The following is a 17,755-nucleotide window of genomic DNA, read 5'->3' on the forward strand; positions in this document are numbered from 1 at the left end:
TTACGCTCCTTTGCGTAAAGCCTGCTGGAATTCTATTAGAAGAAGAAGAAGAAGAAGAAGAAGAAGAAGAAGAAGAAGAAGAAGAAGAAGAAGAAGAAGAAGAAGAAGAAGAAGAAGAAGAAGAAGAAGAAGAAGAAGAAGAAGAAGAAGAAGAAGAAGAAAGAAAGGAAGGAAATTTGAATGCCATTTGAAGCAAAGGATTTGATCAAGACATCATCTAAAGAGAGAGACATTGTGCGGGTTGTCCTTCAGGAGAGGACCTGAGGACTGAAGCAGGTGAGACACAGAGACATTCACACAGTCAAGTGTCGGGGTTCAGTAACGATATTCACTAGAGACTGAACTGAAACAGTGACAGTGTTAACCATTCATGTGTATATATGTATACATACGCGTATATTATATATATAAATGACTGAATATAACTTTAGATTACTTTATTAAGTTAGTGGTCTGTTTTCAAGAGCTAACGTTAGCGAGCTTCATCTACCAACGTAACTGAAACAGTGTCAGTAGCTAAGATAGCTAACTAGTAAATAGTTTTTTCAGTTTACAGATTTAATTACAACCATCTATTAACCACTATAGCTATAACCGGTACATCACTGCGGTCAAGCCAGCCGTGGTTCGCGTTTGATTGACCTAATCAGCCGCCCCTGCGTGGTTCAAGGGTGTGCAACGTCGCATTTGTTTGGACTACAATGATACCGTTAATAAATTCTCTCATAAATGCTTTATGAATTCCGCTTGCATTGTTAACCATAGCCACCATAGCCATGTGCGCACCAGAGCCAATCACTGCAGAGCTAACTTCCACGACATACCTTAAGAAACAAGCGGATTCATACCTGCAGCAGTGCGAGCTGGACCGGGATTTTGCCGGCGGTTCGGTCCCGTTCGGTCATCTAAACTGACTGTTGTGGATTAATGAGACTAAACGAGTCCAGACCGAGTCTGTTCCGGTCTGAGGAGATCTGGATACGCGAGGACAACAAAGTGGAATCGGAATCTGTGGATGTTCATATGTAACTAGCTGCTAGCCCACCCCCACAGCCCACCTCCCGAGTCGACAGATGCACCGTCAGGTCCAAAACCGGACTCTGGTACAGGAAGAAATGGTAAAAACGGACTTTTGTCACGAAAGTTTCCGCAAGCAGGGTTTGCTGGGGAACAGGGAAAGTTGTGTGAGGGTGACAGAGATGGTGAGAGTTGAGAGATTTGTGACATTTTTAGTATGTTATATAGTGTTTAGTGTGTAGTGTAGTTGTTTTTTTGTGTTGTGAGTCAAAACAAGGAGGAGACTGCTGAATGCGGAACAGGCAGGAATGAGCTGTGGAGACTGAGGAATTGCCTGCATTTAAATGTAAACAGTTACATATAACTTTGTAAATTTCCAAAACTTATGCACAAATTTGGCAAACAACAATTGATATTTGCATTATAACTAATGCAATTGGTTCATTAAACATATTTGTGGTTTTCACTGCAAAAAATAAATCTTTTTCCTTCTCTGATTTTATGTTATTTTGTGATTTTAGGTCCATAGTGTTAGTATGTCAAAATGAAAAAAATAACTGTACAGTCACACATGTGAGGTTGTGCTGAAAATAATGGCACCAAACAAGGCAAGGTAAATAGTTTTTAAGGTGAAATATAATGGTATAATCAAAAGTCGTCAAAAACAGCGAATTATATTCCTGTCATCTCACCTTCAAACACAACCTCATTTGATAGATAAACAAAATTATCTTTTCCGACAAAGCCGGCAACGATATCAAATGTTTGATGCCTCGAAATATGTGCTGGGACCCTGTTTCTAATGTTGCTGACGTTTGGTGCTGTTCTGAGCATTATTTGTGGCTTTTTGATGGCGATTTATACTTGTACCCATTTTTTGCAGTGTATTGTTGTTGTGCGGTCGTTTCTGAGGATGCTAAAACTACTTAAGCTAGTGGTCCACAAACGTTATCTCTCGAGGGGGGGTCCTACTTGGTGTCACGGTGTGTTAGACCAATGATAAATAAATTTACACCAGAATATCCCTTTAACCTCCCACTTTTCCATAGGAATACATGCTTCCTACGGGCAATGCACTAGCAGACTGAATGCACAGATAGTTTTGCACCACATATCTCAGTGGAGGGCACGATTCGTGATTTGTAGTTGAAGGAAACAATCTGAGACTAGTGGGGAAGATTTGAGCAGTTGTGCTTATTGATTTGTGTTTTAAAAGAACACAAATATTTTCATGAAAAGTGATTTAACAATCATTGAACACTGCACAAGTTCACATTCAGATTTGCACATATTCAGAGTTTTTTCCACAACTTCACATGGCTGATACAGGTACACAAATATGTTTTGCACCAAATACACTGCAAAAATGTGAGCATGTCAGTTTTTTAATCTGTGACTTGTGAAATAGGATTTTGTGCACCTGTAATTAAGAATTTGTGAATGTGTAAGTGTTGTGTTGTATTTGTGGTTAGGGTTACTGTTACAGGTGCTCCAACCTTTTGTACTCTGAATCTTGTGGAAAATACATGCTCGTCTGCTAACGTAGCGCTGTCCTCCTCTTACTCGAGTCGCAGGCATTTCTGGCATCGCTGCTTGCGAGCTAGTGCTATGACGAGTCAGCTGTGTTTCCAGCATCGAAGCTCGCAAGCTAGCCTGCGACATAGACATAATATACGTAGACGCCTCATAGACTGACGCTGCCTATTGGAGCTAACGTATCAGTGCGGCCGCCATCTTGGATGGGTCTCCAATGCGACCCCCCTGCATTTATTTCTACTGAGGAAGGTGTATCCCCAACTACAATAATCATAACCTCCTGAATTTTTACCGGATTTTCACACGGTTACCAACGGTACGATACATTGACACATGATACATTGTGAAAGGTAATCCCCCACGATCTGGTAACAATACTGCGGCAGTTATTGCAACCATAAACTGCACAAAATATGGGCATAGTAGCTCGCTCTCCGTTGATTCCGATTGACTCTGTAGCTAGCCTACAGTGAGGAGACCCAACCAAGATGGCGGCGACGCGGGATTACGTTCCAGCACGCTATGAGGCGTCTACGTATATTATGTCTTTGGCCTGCGAGCTCTTCTTCTTGATTACTGGTGGTTGGCATCAGCTCAGTGCTGCCACCTGCTGCTCTGGAGTGTCATAGTTTGACGCTTCGTCTCGTTAGTAAATGAGAAAAAGAAGTGACAAGCGTACCGAACGGGACAGATTTTTTTGATGAACCGTTCCACCCCTAATTACTGTAAATGGTGGTACATTTGTGCACTGGAAAAAAGCGGCGGCTGATTTGACCAAGCAAACGCGAACCACAGCTGGCTTGACCGCAGTGCTACATCTTAGACAGCTGGAAAATAACAGGACCCATCACAATTGACATAGCAGTTAAATATCTCATTTTCAAGTGTTTTATTTGAGGTTTGAGCCAAATCTTTTTTGTGTATATTTAATTTGTATTTCCTGTTTTTGTTTTCCATTTTTCTACTCCAATTTTGGTTTGTTTGATTTAATTTCATTAATGTATTTACATAATTTTCTCAACCTCAGTATTATAATTCTTTTGTGTTGCTGTCTGGTGCAATATAATGTCTTGTTTTGTCTTGTATTAATTCTACATTAAGCTGTGAGTATCAGATGTCTGTTAAAGCAGTATTCTTCATTGTCTCACTCTTTTTTCCAGCCAGGATGAAGAGTTCCTCTTCACTCCTCTCTCCTCCTCCCTCTCCCTCTCCTCCTCCTCCTGCCCCCCTCCCCCTCTCCTTCTCTTCCTCCTCACTGATTTGCTGTCCTGAACTCAATCTGTCCGTCACACTCAGCCCCAGCAAAGTGAACGTGGAGCCTTGTCAACTGAACAGGAGGCAGCAAAAGAACCACTCCGGACAGAAGTCCTGTTCCAGAGGACAAACGAGAAGAAGGGGGAACAAAGAGGTAATTACAGCATCAAGTATTGGCTCACATTCAATCTGAAAATAGTTGAATAACATGTTTCTCAAAATGGTGCAAAACACTGTGAATTTTTGTGCAACGGGACTCAATGTCTATATTGATGAAAAGTTAGGGCTTGGCGATATAACGAATATTAAGATAAATTGATATTTTATCATGCAGTTATACAGTACCAGTCAAAAGTTTGGACACACCCTCTCAGTCATGTTTTTTCTTTATTTTCATTATTTTCTACATTGTAGATCAAGACATCAAAACTAAGAAAGAACACATATGGAATTAGGTAGTAAACTGTTCTAATCCATGTTTTGGCAAGACCCTCTCGGCCAAAAAAAATCATTACAGTTACCAGACTCGGAGACGAAAAATCAACTGCACCTCAGATTGAGCCCACATGATTGCTTCACAGAGTTCAAGTAGCAGACACATCTCATCATCAACTGTTCAGAGGAGACTGTGTGAATTAGGCTGTCATGGTTCGAATTGCTACAAGAAGCCACTACTGAGGAGGAGGAGGAAGAAGAAGAAACTTAAAGGTCATTCTAATCTGATTAAAATGTCTTCTCCAAAACAACATAGTGCATCATTTAAAACGAACATCAATCCTACAGTAGATTACACTTGTGCTGTAATCTACAATGATATTGTTTTCACATAGCAGCTCTAATACAAGGGTAGCTCCTGAATCATACACATCATATACATTACTATGCTGCACGTATTACACATCAGAATAAAGTTGAGAGTGCTTCCTCACTTCTCTGTGGTTGCAGACCTTAGTTTAGTTTGAAAACAGCTATCATGTTGTAGGATCAAGTATTTAATTGTTCTAGGTGCTATATCGTGGGCAATTGGACTTGTTTTAGTATTTAATTATTATTCGGCAGATTTTACAGACCATCTGTATTGTCCAGTTTGCTACACAGTGAGTTAATAAAATTGTAAATATGCCCAGATGGCTGCCTTTTTTACACTTCTCACTAACAATTCAATTTTGCGAGGACGGCCATCCTTCAGGGTAAAAGTGCTAAAACAGCCAAAAAGGATGCACAAAATAGTTCTGCTTGAGAAATAACTTAGCTTTCTACTTTAGTTGACCAGTCCAGAAATCAAGAAAAGTACATAAATCTGGAAAACGAATTAGATAAAGACACAATATGAGTGTCTGGCAGACAGCTGCATCGAGCAGTGTTAGAATCACAGTGAATGGAAATGGCATCAAAAATTGGCCTCTACTTTTCCCATTGCCCGAGTGTGTGTGTGTGCATGTGTATATTTATGCATGTTTGTGCAGGCTTGTTTACATTGTTCTATGTCAATCTCCAGCAGGTGTGTTTTGAAGAGCCGTTGGTCGTCATGGTACGACCAGAGCCTGGCGTCACTCTGAATAAAGACACCCTGCCTCAGCAACCAATCAGAACTCAGAGGAGGAGCAGAGGATGTCACCATGGTAACCAGAGTCTGACACTTTACACAGAGTAAATTTAATGTCTGTGTTCAGTGTGATTTCGCAATAATGCCATTAGTGAGATGCTACATTTAAGCAGCAAAGCTAAAGGCTTCTTGTGTAACAAATATGAATTAAAACTGCAAGCAGCGATGAACGGGCTCTCGCCGTCCGCGCACGTTGGGCTGCGTCAGGCTACGTGCTCACCTGTTACTTGCATGTCACGATGGGGAGAAAACAAGCAGTTAACGTCATATCAATCGGACGATGTTTTTCTGACTTCCTGTGTCCAATGGGTGGCGCTATGGATATGACACAGTTTTGATGCACAGATATATGCAGGGCGCCTCCCTCTACATTCCTGAGAGATTTGGCCCAGATAGGACATTGTATGGTGAAGTTATGAGGACTTGATGCTTCTTGGCAAAGGATTGAAATGGATGGCATCACCACAGCCAGCAGTTCAGTCAGGCTGCAGTGCCGTCAGGTTGCGTGCTCACCTGTTACTTTCATGTGATGCTGGGGAGGAAACAAGCAGTAAACGTCATGTCAATCAGATGATGTTTGTCTGACTTCCTGTGTCCAGTGGGTGGCGCTATGGATATGACACAGTTTTGATGCAGAGATATATTCATGAAGATTCCCTCTACATTCCTGAGAGATTTGGTGTAGATTGGACATTGTATGGTTACAGGGACAGGGATTCCGCTACATGTAATTGACTGTGGCGCACCGCCACGGCAAAATAAAAGCCGCCACGCCTTAAAAATTCAGTGTTTCCCATACATTGATCAATATTTCTGCCTTTTCAGCGCATACTGACGTTTCAGCCGTCTCTTTTGTTTTCATTACTTTTAATGACTTCAGTAATGCTAATTCAGGGCTGTATTAGTGACACACACAAACACACACACACGGTGACAGATGGTGGGTCTGTGTGTCGCTCTGAAGCAGCCATTACAAAATGTTAAGTGCCAAAAAGTTACAAAATGACAAAAATGTCATCTATGACTGTTATGGTGAGTTGAAGAGTATCAGAAACATCTAATTTGTTTACAAAAAAAATCAGATTTCATGTAAAACTGTTGACATAAATAAATCCAGTATTAGAGAAAGGAAATATTTTACCGTCGTCTTCCACCACAGTCCTTGACGTTAACTAGCATGTTGGATTTTTAGCTTGATAATTAACTAGAGGATTAAAATGGTCATTTAGATCAGAGTTCTGCACGGGTCTTATTTTGCGAACCTGCACCTGCCCAAACCCGCCATGCTTAAAATCGCATCCAACCCATTTTCCGACAGTAGCACAAATTACATTCCGTACCTGAGCCGACCCGCTATAAATTCATACCGACGCCTGAAGGAAAATTGGACGGACGCAATTTTTAAAAATGAAAGTAAGCCAGCGCGGGGAATGGGAGTTCTGGGAGGGCACCAACATGCATGACTGAGCTCATATGAAATATAAATGCTTATCATTTGTGTCACTAATAATGACTGTTCATAAGTGATGCCTTGAAAATGGCAATTGTAAAACCCGACCCGTCTCTCCAGGCATCCGACCCGATCCGCATCTGTGTCCGACACAGTACATTATTTTTCACCCGTGCAGGACTCTGACTTAGATACAGTAACTCCTCTCTAACAATAAAAATAGTATTTTGTTACAATAGTAGATGAATCTTTATTCCAAGCCCATGCAGGGGAGTTCATGATGGCTGTGTGACAGCATTGTAAGCACAGAAAAAGAAATTAAATTCCCTAAGTAGCCTGTGACATAAGTTATATAATAAATGTTACAGTATGATGACCCAAACGCAACTTCCTGTTGGAGTGACGGTATCGGTACCCCAGACTTTTTTGTGCGTCTCCTCATGATGAATCTGCATAATGAATTTAATCTGTGCGCATGTGGAAGGCAGGCAAGAACAATAAGGGGCGCTACAGAGCCTGCAGGTCATGCCCATGCCCAATGATATTAAATTATCATTAAATTATTAAATTATTTTTCGCCAGATGTAACATATATTCCAAATTTGGTAAGTTTTACGGTATGTTAAGCCTTCCAAAACAGCAGTTATACCGCAGAAGAATAATTCTTTCTCTTTCAGTTACAATAGGGACCTCACAGGTCTGCGACCTGCTCGGGCACTAATTACACCCAAATTTAGTGTCTTTTTTTCCTGATGTTATTTCAAAGTGTAAACATCTAAATAGTCTAAAATGCATGTTTGATGCTTTCATAACTCATTAATAGCAGCACTGACTAATGATACTGTAACGGCTAATTGCTCCTTCCACAAGCCGCTGAGAGGGATCCACACTGCGTCTGACCCGGTTGACGGTTTTATTAATAATATCAAAGTCAAGAGAATCTGGTATTTGCAAAAGATGAACATAGATGTTAGATATCCGTTTGAGGTATGCAATCAGGCATGCGGGCAACAGAAAATGAGACTCCCAACTCACCCCCTCTCTCTCTCTTGCAAGCATGAGACAGACAGTCCTCATTGGTTCAAACCATGTGACGTAACACCACAAGTGAAATAATCAAACAAATTTAAATCAAATATATGGCTCCTACAGATAGATTAAAGACTTAATTTTCCTGTTGGGCCACAGACTAGAGAAAGTGACATAAGGTGTCACTGTTGTGTAGATATCAAGGACACTAGCAGGGTAGTATAGCCTAGTGCATGAAAAAAGCAGAGAAAGGTCAGACCAACATGTTTTACTGTATGTCTTTACATGTTACTGCAGAAATAAATAAGTTTGCTGATTTATTATAGGCCATATGTATACTTGTATCCATCTCCACAATGTAAATCAACTGCCAGTTTTCCACCTGGAAGTGGGTGTTGCTAGTGCCATGATTGTGCAGGTTACTCCTTGTACATATGTTTTATTTATATGTGTGTTAGAATATTTTTGTTTCCTTTATTTTCCTAATAACTAATGTGAGTATTAACAAACACATTTCCTAATTGTTAATTTCCTTCCTTGTTTTTTCATTATTCAAACTGTGCTTTGGCAACACACATAATATGTAATGCCAATAAGGCCTGCTGATAGAATTAAATTGAATAGCAAGCTAATGATTGTTAGCCAGGCATGCCAGAGTAGCAGCTTACATTAGAGCAGGCAGACACACTGTGTGATCCATTTGCTACTATTTTGGCCTTATATCTTGGTATGAGAATTAAAAAGACACTGCCATGCACAGTGGTAATTATTCAGTATCTCCCCTGCTGCAACCACATCCACACCACTTGGGCAAGTTGAATTCAGAAGTTTGACCCTGATCAGGGACAGTGGCCAGGGTTGTAATACCGTTTGCAAAATTACATTTACATTAATATTTAGGGCATTTAGCCGACATTTTTGTCCAAGGCAACTTAGAATAAGTGCATTTCTCACAAGAAAGAAGCCACAATATATTACAATTGACCAAGTAAGAATGAAACAAAATGTAAGTGGCTAGGCCTGACTGATTCCATTCGGGCTTTCAGCAAATTTGACCGATCTTAATGTTTGGATGAGAATCAGTCTTATTTAATTTGAACTAACTTGTTGAGGTGTAAGGTAACATTAAATCCACCAAATTAAGCTATCCAATTACAGTATCACTACTGTGTGGACTGCTTTGTTTTGGTCATGGGATCATTAGTCAGTGCATTTACCTGACACTCAAGAAAACCGAATTACTGGGTTAGTCCGACTATGATTGGATTTTTAAAAAGCATGTATACACCTTAGTCTGACTAAAATAGGACCAGATCAGATTTCTCGTAGTCGGATTAACATACCGGGATTATTCGATTGATAGTTGCATTACACCGGCATGTATACACTCCATCAGATCGGATCGGATATTGCATTCTGCGCTGGCTCGGGACTTTTTTCCAGGCTGTGAGCCATAAGTAGAAGGGCCGCGGTGGCTTTCCCTCGAAATGACCGCAAGCAAGGGCGCCATTGTGCATCAAGTTTGTGTAATGATCATGTACACCATATGCGAAATGTACAAAGATGCAGCTGGTGAGGTAAAGAGGTCAGCCGGAGGTGGTTCTGTTACCACTAGTCGAAATGGGTACAGCGCCACCTATCGCACCGGGGTATGACATGCTTCGTCCAGTAATTCGATTTTCGGCATGTATACTCGGACAATTGCAGTTGTCTGATTGAGCAGCATAGTTGAACTATGGCTGTAATCCGATTAAGATGTGCATATATACACACTGAGTGACAGTCAATATCTGAGCCAGAATATAGTTAATAACATAGCAAGGCTGCTCCTGCTATTTTCTGAATCACTGCATGTTTGTGGTGTTTCCTGTCTATTTGCCAATGCTGGCTGTAAAAGAAGCTTTCAATAAAATCGTAAAACATCTATTTCAATTTAACTGTATTATTAATCAGTTGCCTATGACATACACTTAAACATGACATGTGGTCTGTGTCCCTCAAACCAAACCATGTCATGGATTTTGGCATGTCCTATTGCTGGGCAGTATACTGGTTCATACCGAATACCGGTGTATATTTTCGTTATGATATGAATTTTTAATATACCAGTGAATTTGATTACACAACGTTACGGAACAATATGCTGCGCCGTGCGACACTGTTTCAGACCGGCCCCTTTTCAGTGTTGTGCTACTAAACAGGCATGGTGCAACTACAAGGCATGGTGAGGGTAAACAGTAGTGTTCTGGTGTTACGTTACGGTGAAGATGGCTAGGATAGCCATGGCAGTTCATGACTTCATCTGCGGATGTCAAGATGAGCAACTGGAGAGCCGATGAGATCCGAGAGATGCTAGCTTCTCCTCTGTCTCTGTAGCTGTCAGCTTGTTCTTCACTACTACGGTCGCTACTGTCAAATTAAAAGCCCCCCACTAGGAACCCAGTTCCAATGGGGTGCAATCTGAAGCTCTTATTTTGAAGACAAATTTGACCTGCTTCCTGTTAGCGGTCTGTTGCTTGAGGCAGCTTTAATAATAGCGGGGGTTTAACATCAGTGTGTGTTTGACTGAGGAGGCAAGAATATGGGCCACGTGTCTATAATTAAGTAAATCTATCAAGTATCGCCACATTTCTTCCGAAGCATATGTTGTACGTCACTGTTCATGCCAAACTTCGTGCTCCATGTTGAGGTGTAATCTGGATATACAGGTGTATGTCAGACACAAGAGGGCGCTCTAAGCAAGGGGTTACCTGAGCCGCAAGGGATGTCAGGAGGTTGTTGTATGTTTGACGAGCAACAAGTAAAGATGTTAATGTTAGCTCTACTGCAGTCAAGTCTTTATTCACTGCCATATAAAGAACCCAACACCACCCACGTCACATCACATGTTTATACCTACCCCAGTGGCGGCTTTTTGGGAAAGAAGGAATATTAAACCTCCCGTTTAGATAGACAGGGCGGCATAGTGCAGCCTTTACCTTGCAGCAAATGTGCCGCCTTTTCTATCTAAAAGTGGCTAGTAATTCCTCTCTCAACCAGTAGAAAATGCTGTGAACACAGGATTATGCAATTTATGAAAAATACCGTGATATACATTTTTGATCATACCACCCAGCACTACCATGTCCTCTTGCTGGGGTTTTAGGTTCTTTGGAACCAGAAACATATAAAATGATTAATAAAAGCATTTTATTTCCTTCCCGTCCTCTGCTTGGTGTAGCCCCCAGACAGTGTGTAGAACTTCCTGCTGCAGCATCCAATCAAGATCCAGACTGTCTGGAGAGGGTGGAGCTAAACACTACACTGGCTATGAAGGCAGAGCTTCAGTCACTGCAGGTTTACACTGTTTTTCAAAAAAATCATCACAGAGATGATTATCAGCTGGCTTATTGCTGGTTATCTGGTAACCTCTATGCTGTCCTGCAGGGGTCGCAGTTTAACTCCCAGAAGGCCATTCAAGAGATCCTAAAGAGGTCGGAAAGGACTAAAAACCTGATTAACACCAGAGCTACTGAAGGTAACTCACAGACACACAGAGTCCTCATCACATGTCTCCTTGCTCCTTGCCATCATAAAGGACATAGATGTCCTTTATCAAATCAAATCAATTTAATTTACATGCCAAAAGCACAATGACATTGCCTCAATGGGCTTTACAATCTGTACAATGAACAATATCCTCTGTCCTTAGACCCTTGATTTGAGTGAGGAAAAACTTGCCATGTTTATGATGGCAAGGAGCAAGGAGAGCAATGGAGGATGCCTGCAGCACCTTGCACATAGCTCTTTTTATCAGACCCATACATACCTGCATGAGAAAGTAGTTAGTAATTTGCTACTTGAGTGATCTCATGCTACATGACCACAATTTTATACCTGAGTGAATAACAGATTCAACACAATTTCACTACAAAGTTTAGATTTCATTGGTGTTCTGATTCACAGTTTAGCTAAAAATAATTGACTGAATTGAATTTAAAACTGAATGTCATAACTGTCACAATCATGAATTAATGTGGGACTACTTGTTAATATCTCAGTATTATGTTCCAATTCATGCGAAGGGGCACAGAAAGGCAAATTAATGATTAAGTAATTGGTAATTACAGTCTGTTGCTGAGATGGGTTCGGGTTGACTCTGGTCACTGTTTTGATGACACTTAATAAAAATCAATGACTCGAGACTCAACTTGGACATGAAAGTTGAAGACTTGGGACTTGAGATGTAATGACTTGTCTATTGCTGCAGCTTCATAGTTACTGTTAATCAGAAAAACCTCTACAAATACATCATTGACATGTATGTAAATCAGTATGTGTTTAATTGATTATCTGCCTAGCAACATATCAGACCAAATTCTGATTATTTGAATCAATATTTGAAAGAGTAATATGATGTGATTGTCTGATCTGAAGTTAATTTAAAAATATCTATTTAATGTAGTGGGTAAAAAGTATAATATTTGCCACATCAATTTTGTGGAGTGGAAGTACAAAGTAGCAAGGAGTGTAAATATTCTATAACTGTACTTAACAGTACTGAAGTAAATAGACTGAGAGACATTCCATCACTGATTATCTTTGGGTTTAAATAAGGAAGGCAGTATTTGTTTTGATTGAAGAATACAATAATAAGTAAATAAGCTATTATGGTTTGATGACATTTATTTAAATTATATAACAATTCAATTTATTGTCATACTGGGGGGACTTGACCTGGGAATTTTCTTCCCTTCCTTTTAACTAAGGACTTTACTTGACATACCCTGTGACTTGACTTGCCTGAGGAAAAAATGACTTGGGACTTGAGACTCAGTATTATGTTTCACTTTACTTGAAGGTACACCAAACGAGTAACTCCCAGTCTCCACTGTCTGTGTCTGTGTCTGTGTCTACAGAGGTCAATGTGTCTCGCTGTCAGCTTCTCTTTAACTCACTGGTCAGTGTAGATGTGCAGGTGGATCAACTGATCAGCCAAGTGCTGCAGGACAAGCTTCTGCTGGCTCCAACGCCCCGCTGCCATGAAAACAAGGCAGCAGATGGCCCCTCCCTCTTCCATTTCATGGGCTCTGATCTTCTCAGACAGAAGCCCCTCCCACCCGAGGAGGAGCCAGTAAATGCAGACCCCTGCCCATTAATACACCATGCCCATTCAAACTTTGATCTCTACGGAAGACAGAGACGCAATGAGGCCACACCATGAAGGCCACGCGGCGATTCTGATTGGCTGGTGGTATTTTGGTCAGATTTTGTGATGTCATTTAATGAAGTTATCTTATCAGTTGTTTTTCTAAAGAGCAGCATTTTTCCAATAAACTTTTTCAAACACGTCCACGCTTGTCAATGTGATGACTGATGCTGTGCTAATCTCTGCTTGTTTAGTCAGAGTAGTTTGAGCAAACTGACTCCTGAGCGTCTGGGCGTTGCCCACCAAGATCTCAGCCTCTGCTTAACAATTTTTTTTTTTTTAAAAAGGTATAGGTGTTTGTTTAATACTGCTATGTCGGTCAACATCTGGAACACTGTCCATCTACTTTAACTGCTTTTGAGCACTAAGCATTAATTATGTAGACAGAGTCCACCTTCTCTCCTCCTCCTCCTGTCTGCCCAGAACCAGGTCCGTCCATCCAGTGCAATAGATTGATCCAGGATGTCAGGGGTTAATCATGTCACTGTGAAGCTGTGCACACAGCAGTCTCTTATTTCCTGTTGCTGAGTAGGCCTTAGTCATACCTCATCCACTTTTCTCTCCTGCGACCAGACATTAGCCCGAGGAAGGCTTGGCAGCCAAATAGCTCTTGGTGCAAGCTAAACACAAAGAAGGAAAAACTCAATAATAGCTGTCTAATCACAGTTTCTGTATGCAATGATGATGGTCAAATGAGGTTAGACACATTATAATGAGAAGTGTTTATTCATATGAACATGTTCATGTTCATATGAATAAACACTTCTATACATGTATCAGTGTATCTGTCTTAGCCAGCCAGGGATGCAGAGCTTGGCAAGCTCAAAACCAGCTCTGACATACACCCCCTCTCCTGACACACACACACACACACACACACATTTTATTTTTCATGAACTTCGACTTGGTTGAGCAAATGTAACCATATATGTCTATAAATGTAACACCCATTCAGTAGTAGCCTACACATTTGAAAATCTGATTGCAGAACAAATTGATCAAAGACAGGAAAAAGGCTGCCATAAGGAATGTGAAGAATGTTAACCTCTCATAACCTCTCAAATCTACAAAATCAGTAAAATATGGGCCCCCGATATAAATATATACTTATATTATCACACGTTAAACCGACAGAGAACAAGTCAATACTTTTAAGCCGCGTTTTGCCGTAGAAATCACTAAAATGACTGGTCCGTAATCTACTTCCGCATTTGTTGCGCGCGTTCCAGCGCGCGTTTCCGCTAGCAGTGTGCAGATCCCGGCGTTGCGGCTATCTGACTTTTTTTCTAAGTCAGAGAGGCAGGCCAGGCCAATCAGAGGCATGTGAGGAGGACAAGACGATTGGTTTGTTTTGATTAACACCCGCCCCAACAGTTCGTATCAACCACACAGACAGCGCGTGGAAGAAGGGCATGACGTGTGTCTGGTACCTGCTGCGGAGTGTGTGTGTGTAGTGACCGGACCGGGAGAGGAGACGAGGCTTCGACGATTAGATGATGGGTTAAAAAAATAAAACAAAACAACAAAAAAAAAAACACAAAAGGCCGTGCCGAGAGGGAGAGAGAAGGAAAACATAGAGGCGCTAGAGGATGACGCGGCCAAATGCCAAAAATTGTTAAATTTTTTCACCCCCCCCCCCCCCCCCCAGCTATGGTGCCATTAAAAAAAGATGCGTATGCAAGTAAGTCATGTAAATGACTGACTCCTGGCCTGAAAAAGTCTCCCAGTCCGACTCTGTGTTTGGTGGATTGAAGTCTGAAGAAACGAGATATACTGGCAATTTAGCAATGTATAAATTTAACAAATAGCAGCTTCAGTAGTGTTAAAGAACAGTACACAGCAGAAAAACAGCTCGAGCGTGCGCAGAGTCCGCTGGCAATACTTTGCCCTGCTTGCGCGCGCACAGACTGCTCGCTCGCGGAAGCCTCCTCTCCTCGCTCGGAAATCTTTCCTCCTGCTCACACGCTAGTGAATTTTTTTCAGTGGGCGGTTTTTGTCAGTAAGGGGGCGGGCCTGGGGGCATGCCAATCACCACTGTATCCCCGTATATATTTGGTTGAGAGTATTCGCCAATCGGACAGCAGGGTACGGCAACACCCCTCAGACGAACGGGACAAACCACACAGCCCTGAATGCCTGAATGACATGTATTGTGAGTTGGTGTTTTGACTTGAATGTTTGCAAAATGTCACACAGCGCAATGAACTTCAGTATGTTTGTCTGAGTTCTGTCTTTTCTTTCCTCCATCATTGACATTAATCTGATAAAATGCTTATCATTTTTTGTAACTTGGACCCTGTTGCAGACAGACATTTTTGTCCATTTATTTTGGTAAAATTGTTTTATTCATATTCTCGATCTAGGCTACTTCTTTCTCCCTGAAAATTATAAATGTAATATTAAAAAAATAAGAAAATAAGGGTTAGAAAATAAAATAAAATAATAAACATAATAATAATAATCATAATAATAATAATCATAATAATAACAATGATAATAAAGATAAAGATAATAATAGGCATCATCAACTCTCGATATGAGAAAAGCACATCAGGCACGTCTTTACACCTGGGCATCCGGGGCTATAGAACTCCAGGCCGTAAGCATCATTTGGACCGCTGGATTTTAAACTCTATAATCTCTCTTGTAAATACCCAATTGAGTGATGAATTTTATTGAATATGAATATTATTACTTTGAAGAAAAAAAAAAACGAAATAACAACAAAATGTACATTTTAACAAGTTTAATTATAGCTACATTTATCAATACTCATATCATCACACATAGTAAACCATAATTACTGCATATATTTACACAAGATTTTAATAGAGAAAATTCAGTTAACAATTAAAAATAACTTATTTGATTATGAAACATTTTATATATATAATTCATATATAATATATTGTAGTATCTGTGTGTTTCCTACACATCCTGGGTTCTAAGACAATAGTGAATAGGAGGAAGACAGGATGAGACAAGACCAGTTGCTCCCCTTAGACCACGGCGGGAATGTGACAGTGTGAGGGCCCCCATGACCAGGAGCCCTGATCACCCCTGAGGTGGGCATCAGAGATGAGCTACAGGAAGGAGCCCACACCAGAGGTTTAGAGCTGACTCAACGTATACATTGTCATCTAAGTATAGAGAGACCATCCTGTCCACTTTAGCTGACATCAGCAAAGTTAAGTAACACACACTAGAGTTATTTCATAGAGGATGTGAGGGAGACCCATCCTTCTCTTCTTTCCCATTGGATAGATGTAGATCTTGAATCCACCAAAGTGACCAATTGGGAGAAGTAGGCAGTTAGACTTTAAAAAAGGCCCACACACCAGAGAAAAGGGTGGCGGCATTTGGTAGAATTCCTAAGATCGAAGGTGTAGGAGTTCTGATAGGGCAGGGGGCAAAGCATTTGGCATTACTTTGCCCTAGATTGGAGAACACCAGATGTGCGGCCACACTCTGCTCGGACGCTAGGCCACTTGAAGTCTGTTTTAATAAAGACTGCTCTATCATTCCACCCAGCCTTGCCTCCGCAGAATTCTTTTATCAACATACTATGTGCCGACACCTTTGAGGAAGACAGCCCAGAAACTACAATATAAAAGATATATAATAAAAAAAAAATCGAAAAAGCTGGAAACGAGCTGATCTAAAACAAAAACAAAGAGCTGTTGTGATCCCTGGTCACAGTCTCAGCAGATTACCTCTGCTCTCCTCGCACAGTTACCACACACGGGCTTGTGACATTTCAAGTGTCCAACGTTTGGCAGCTGCTGCAGGACTTTCCTCCGGGCTCTCCTGCTGCTCCTTGAATAAGATGCGGGCATTGGTCCCCAGCCAGGTCGAGGATGTTATAGAAGACACTGGCCATCTTCGGGTACAGTTTGTGTTTTCCCATGGTGCCAACCAGGCTATATAATGCAACTATATAATAATTAACTCACAAGTAAATTCACAAATAAGCACAAAAAAATGTAACAATGAAACCTCGCGAAATGATATGTGGTCATTATTTCATATTTTCTCTGTTTTAACGTACTTTATATAAAAACTATTCTAGATTAAAATAGAGTCAAAGTTATTGCACACATACATTTGAAAACTGTCAAAATGACCGTCTTGGCCGCTCTCGTGCTGGCAAATCTTCACTTGGACTCTGCTAGCTGCTCCGAGCTGAGCCGGCCGCATATATGCAAAGCCTACTGTAGATAGACAATGAAGACAATAAATTATAATTGAGAATGTTCTACCTGCTCTAATAGCCTATGCACACAGGTCTTATTACAGGCTACAATATCTTTAACGTAAACTTTACTCAGTAGGCCTATAGGGAAAATTTGATTTATTTGTGATTAATATATGACAAGGAGGACCTCAACGATTGGCCTTCCTTTCCTTCACAAACTACGTTGAAATTGCACCTTTAACAGCCCAATTTTCAAGTGATGCCAGTATCTCACCACCTTTCCAGTAATGAGTAAACTAACACGTTAATATTTAAAAACCAGTAATTAGATTAAAGTTACTTATCCAAGTCACTGTGTGTTACTATTATTTTTGTCATTCTCCTAAGTAAAAAAAATATATTTTTGCTTTCTTCTCTCGTCTCTGGGAGTGACGTCACGTCTGTGACAAGTCATGTTTTCAGCACGAGGACAACTCGCAT

The 17,755-nt window shown here is 40.8% G+C and overlaps 1 protein-coding gene across 3 annotated transcripts; it reads left to right on the forward strand.

Moving 5' to 3' along the window:
• Window positions 1–91: 91 nt before the first annotated feature.
• On the forward strand, window positions 92–13,224 carry ppp1r35 (protein phosphatase 1, regulatory subunit 35). 3 transcript variants are annotated; one of them, XM_037091703.1, is made up of 6 exons: window positions 92–276; window positions 3,714–3,961; window positions 5,309–5,429; window positions 11,113–11,228; window positions 11,319–11,409; window positions 12,791–13,224. In XM_037091703.1, exons 2-6 carry the CDS (start codon window positions 3,719–3,721, stop codon window positions 13,093–13,095), a joined length of 876 nt encoding a protein of 291 aa, XP_036947598.1. In that variant the 5' UTR covers window positions 92–276; window positions 3,714–3,718; the 3' UTR covers window positions 13,096–13,224. The 3 variants fall into 3 exon arrangements, with proteins under 3 accessions (XP_036947598.1, XP_036947597.1, XP_036947596.1); XM_037091702.1 differs by having other exon boundaries at window positions 3,718–3,961; window positions 5,306–5,429; XM_037091701.1 differs by having other exon boundaries at window positions 93–276; window positions 5,306–5,429.
• Window positions 13,225–17,755: the final 4,531 nt, after the last annotated feature.

The sequence above is a fragment of the Acanthopagrus latus genome, chromosome 24, assembly GCF_904848185.1.
Source record: "Acanthopagrus latus isolate v.2019 chromosome 24, fAcaLat1.1, whole genome shotgun sequence".
Taxonomy (NCBI): domain Eukaryota; kingdom Metazoa; phylum Chordata; class Actinopteri; order Spariformes; family Sparidae; genus Acanthopagrus; species Acanthopagrus latus.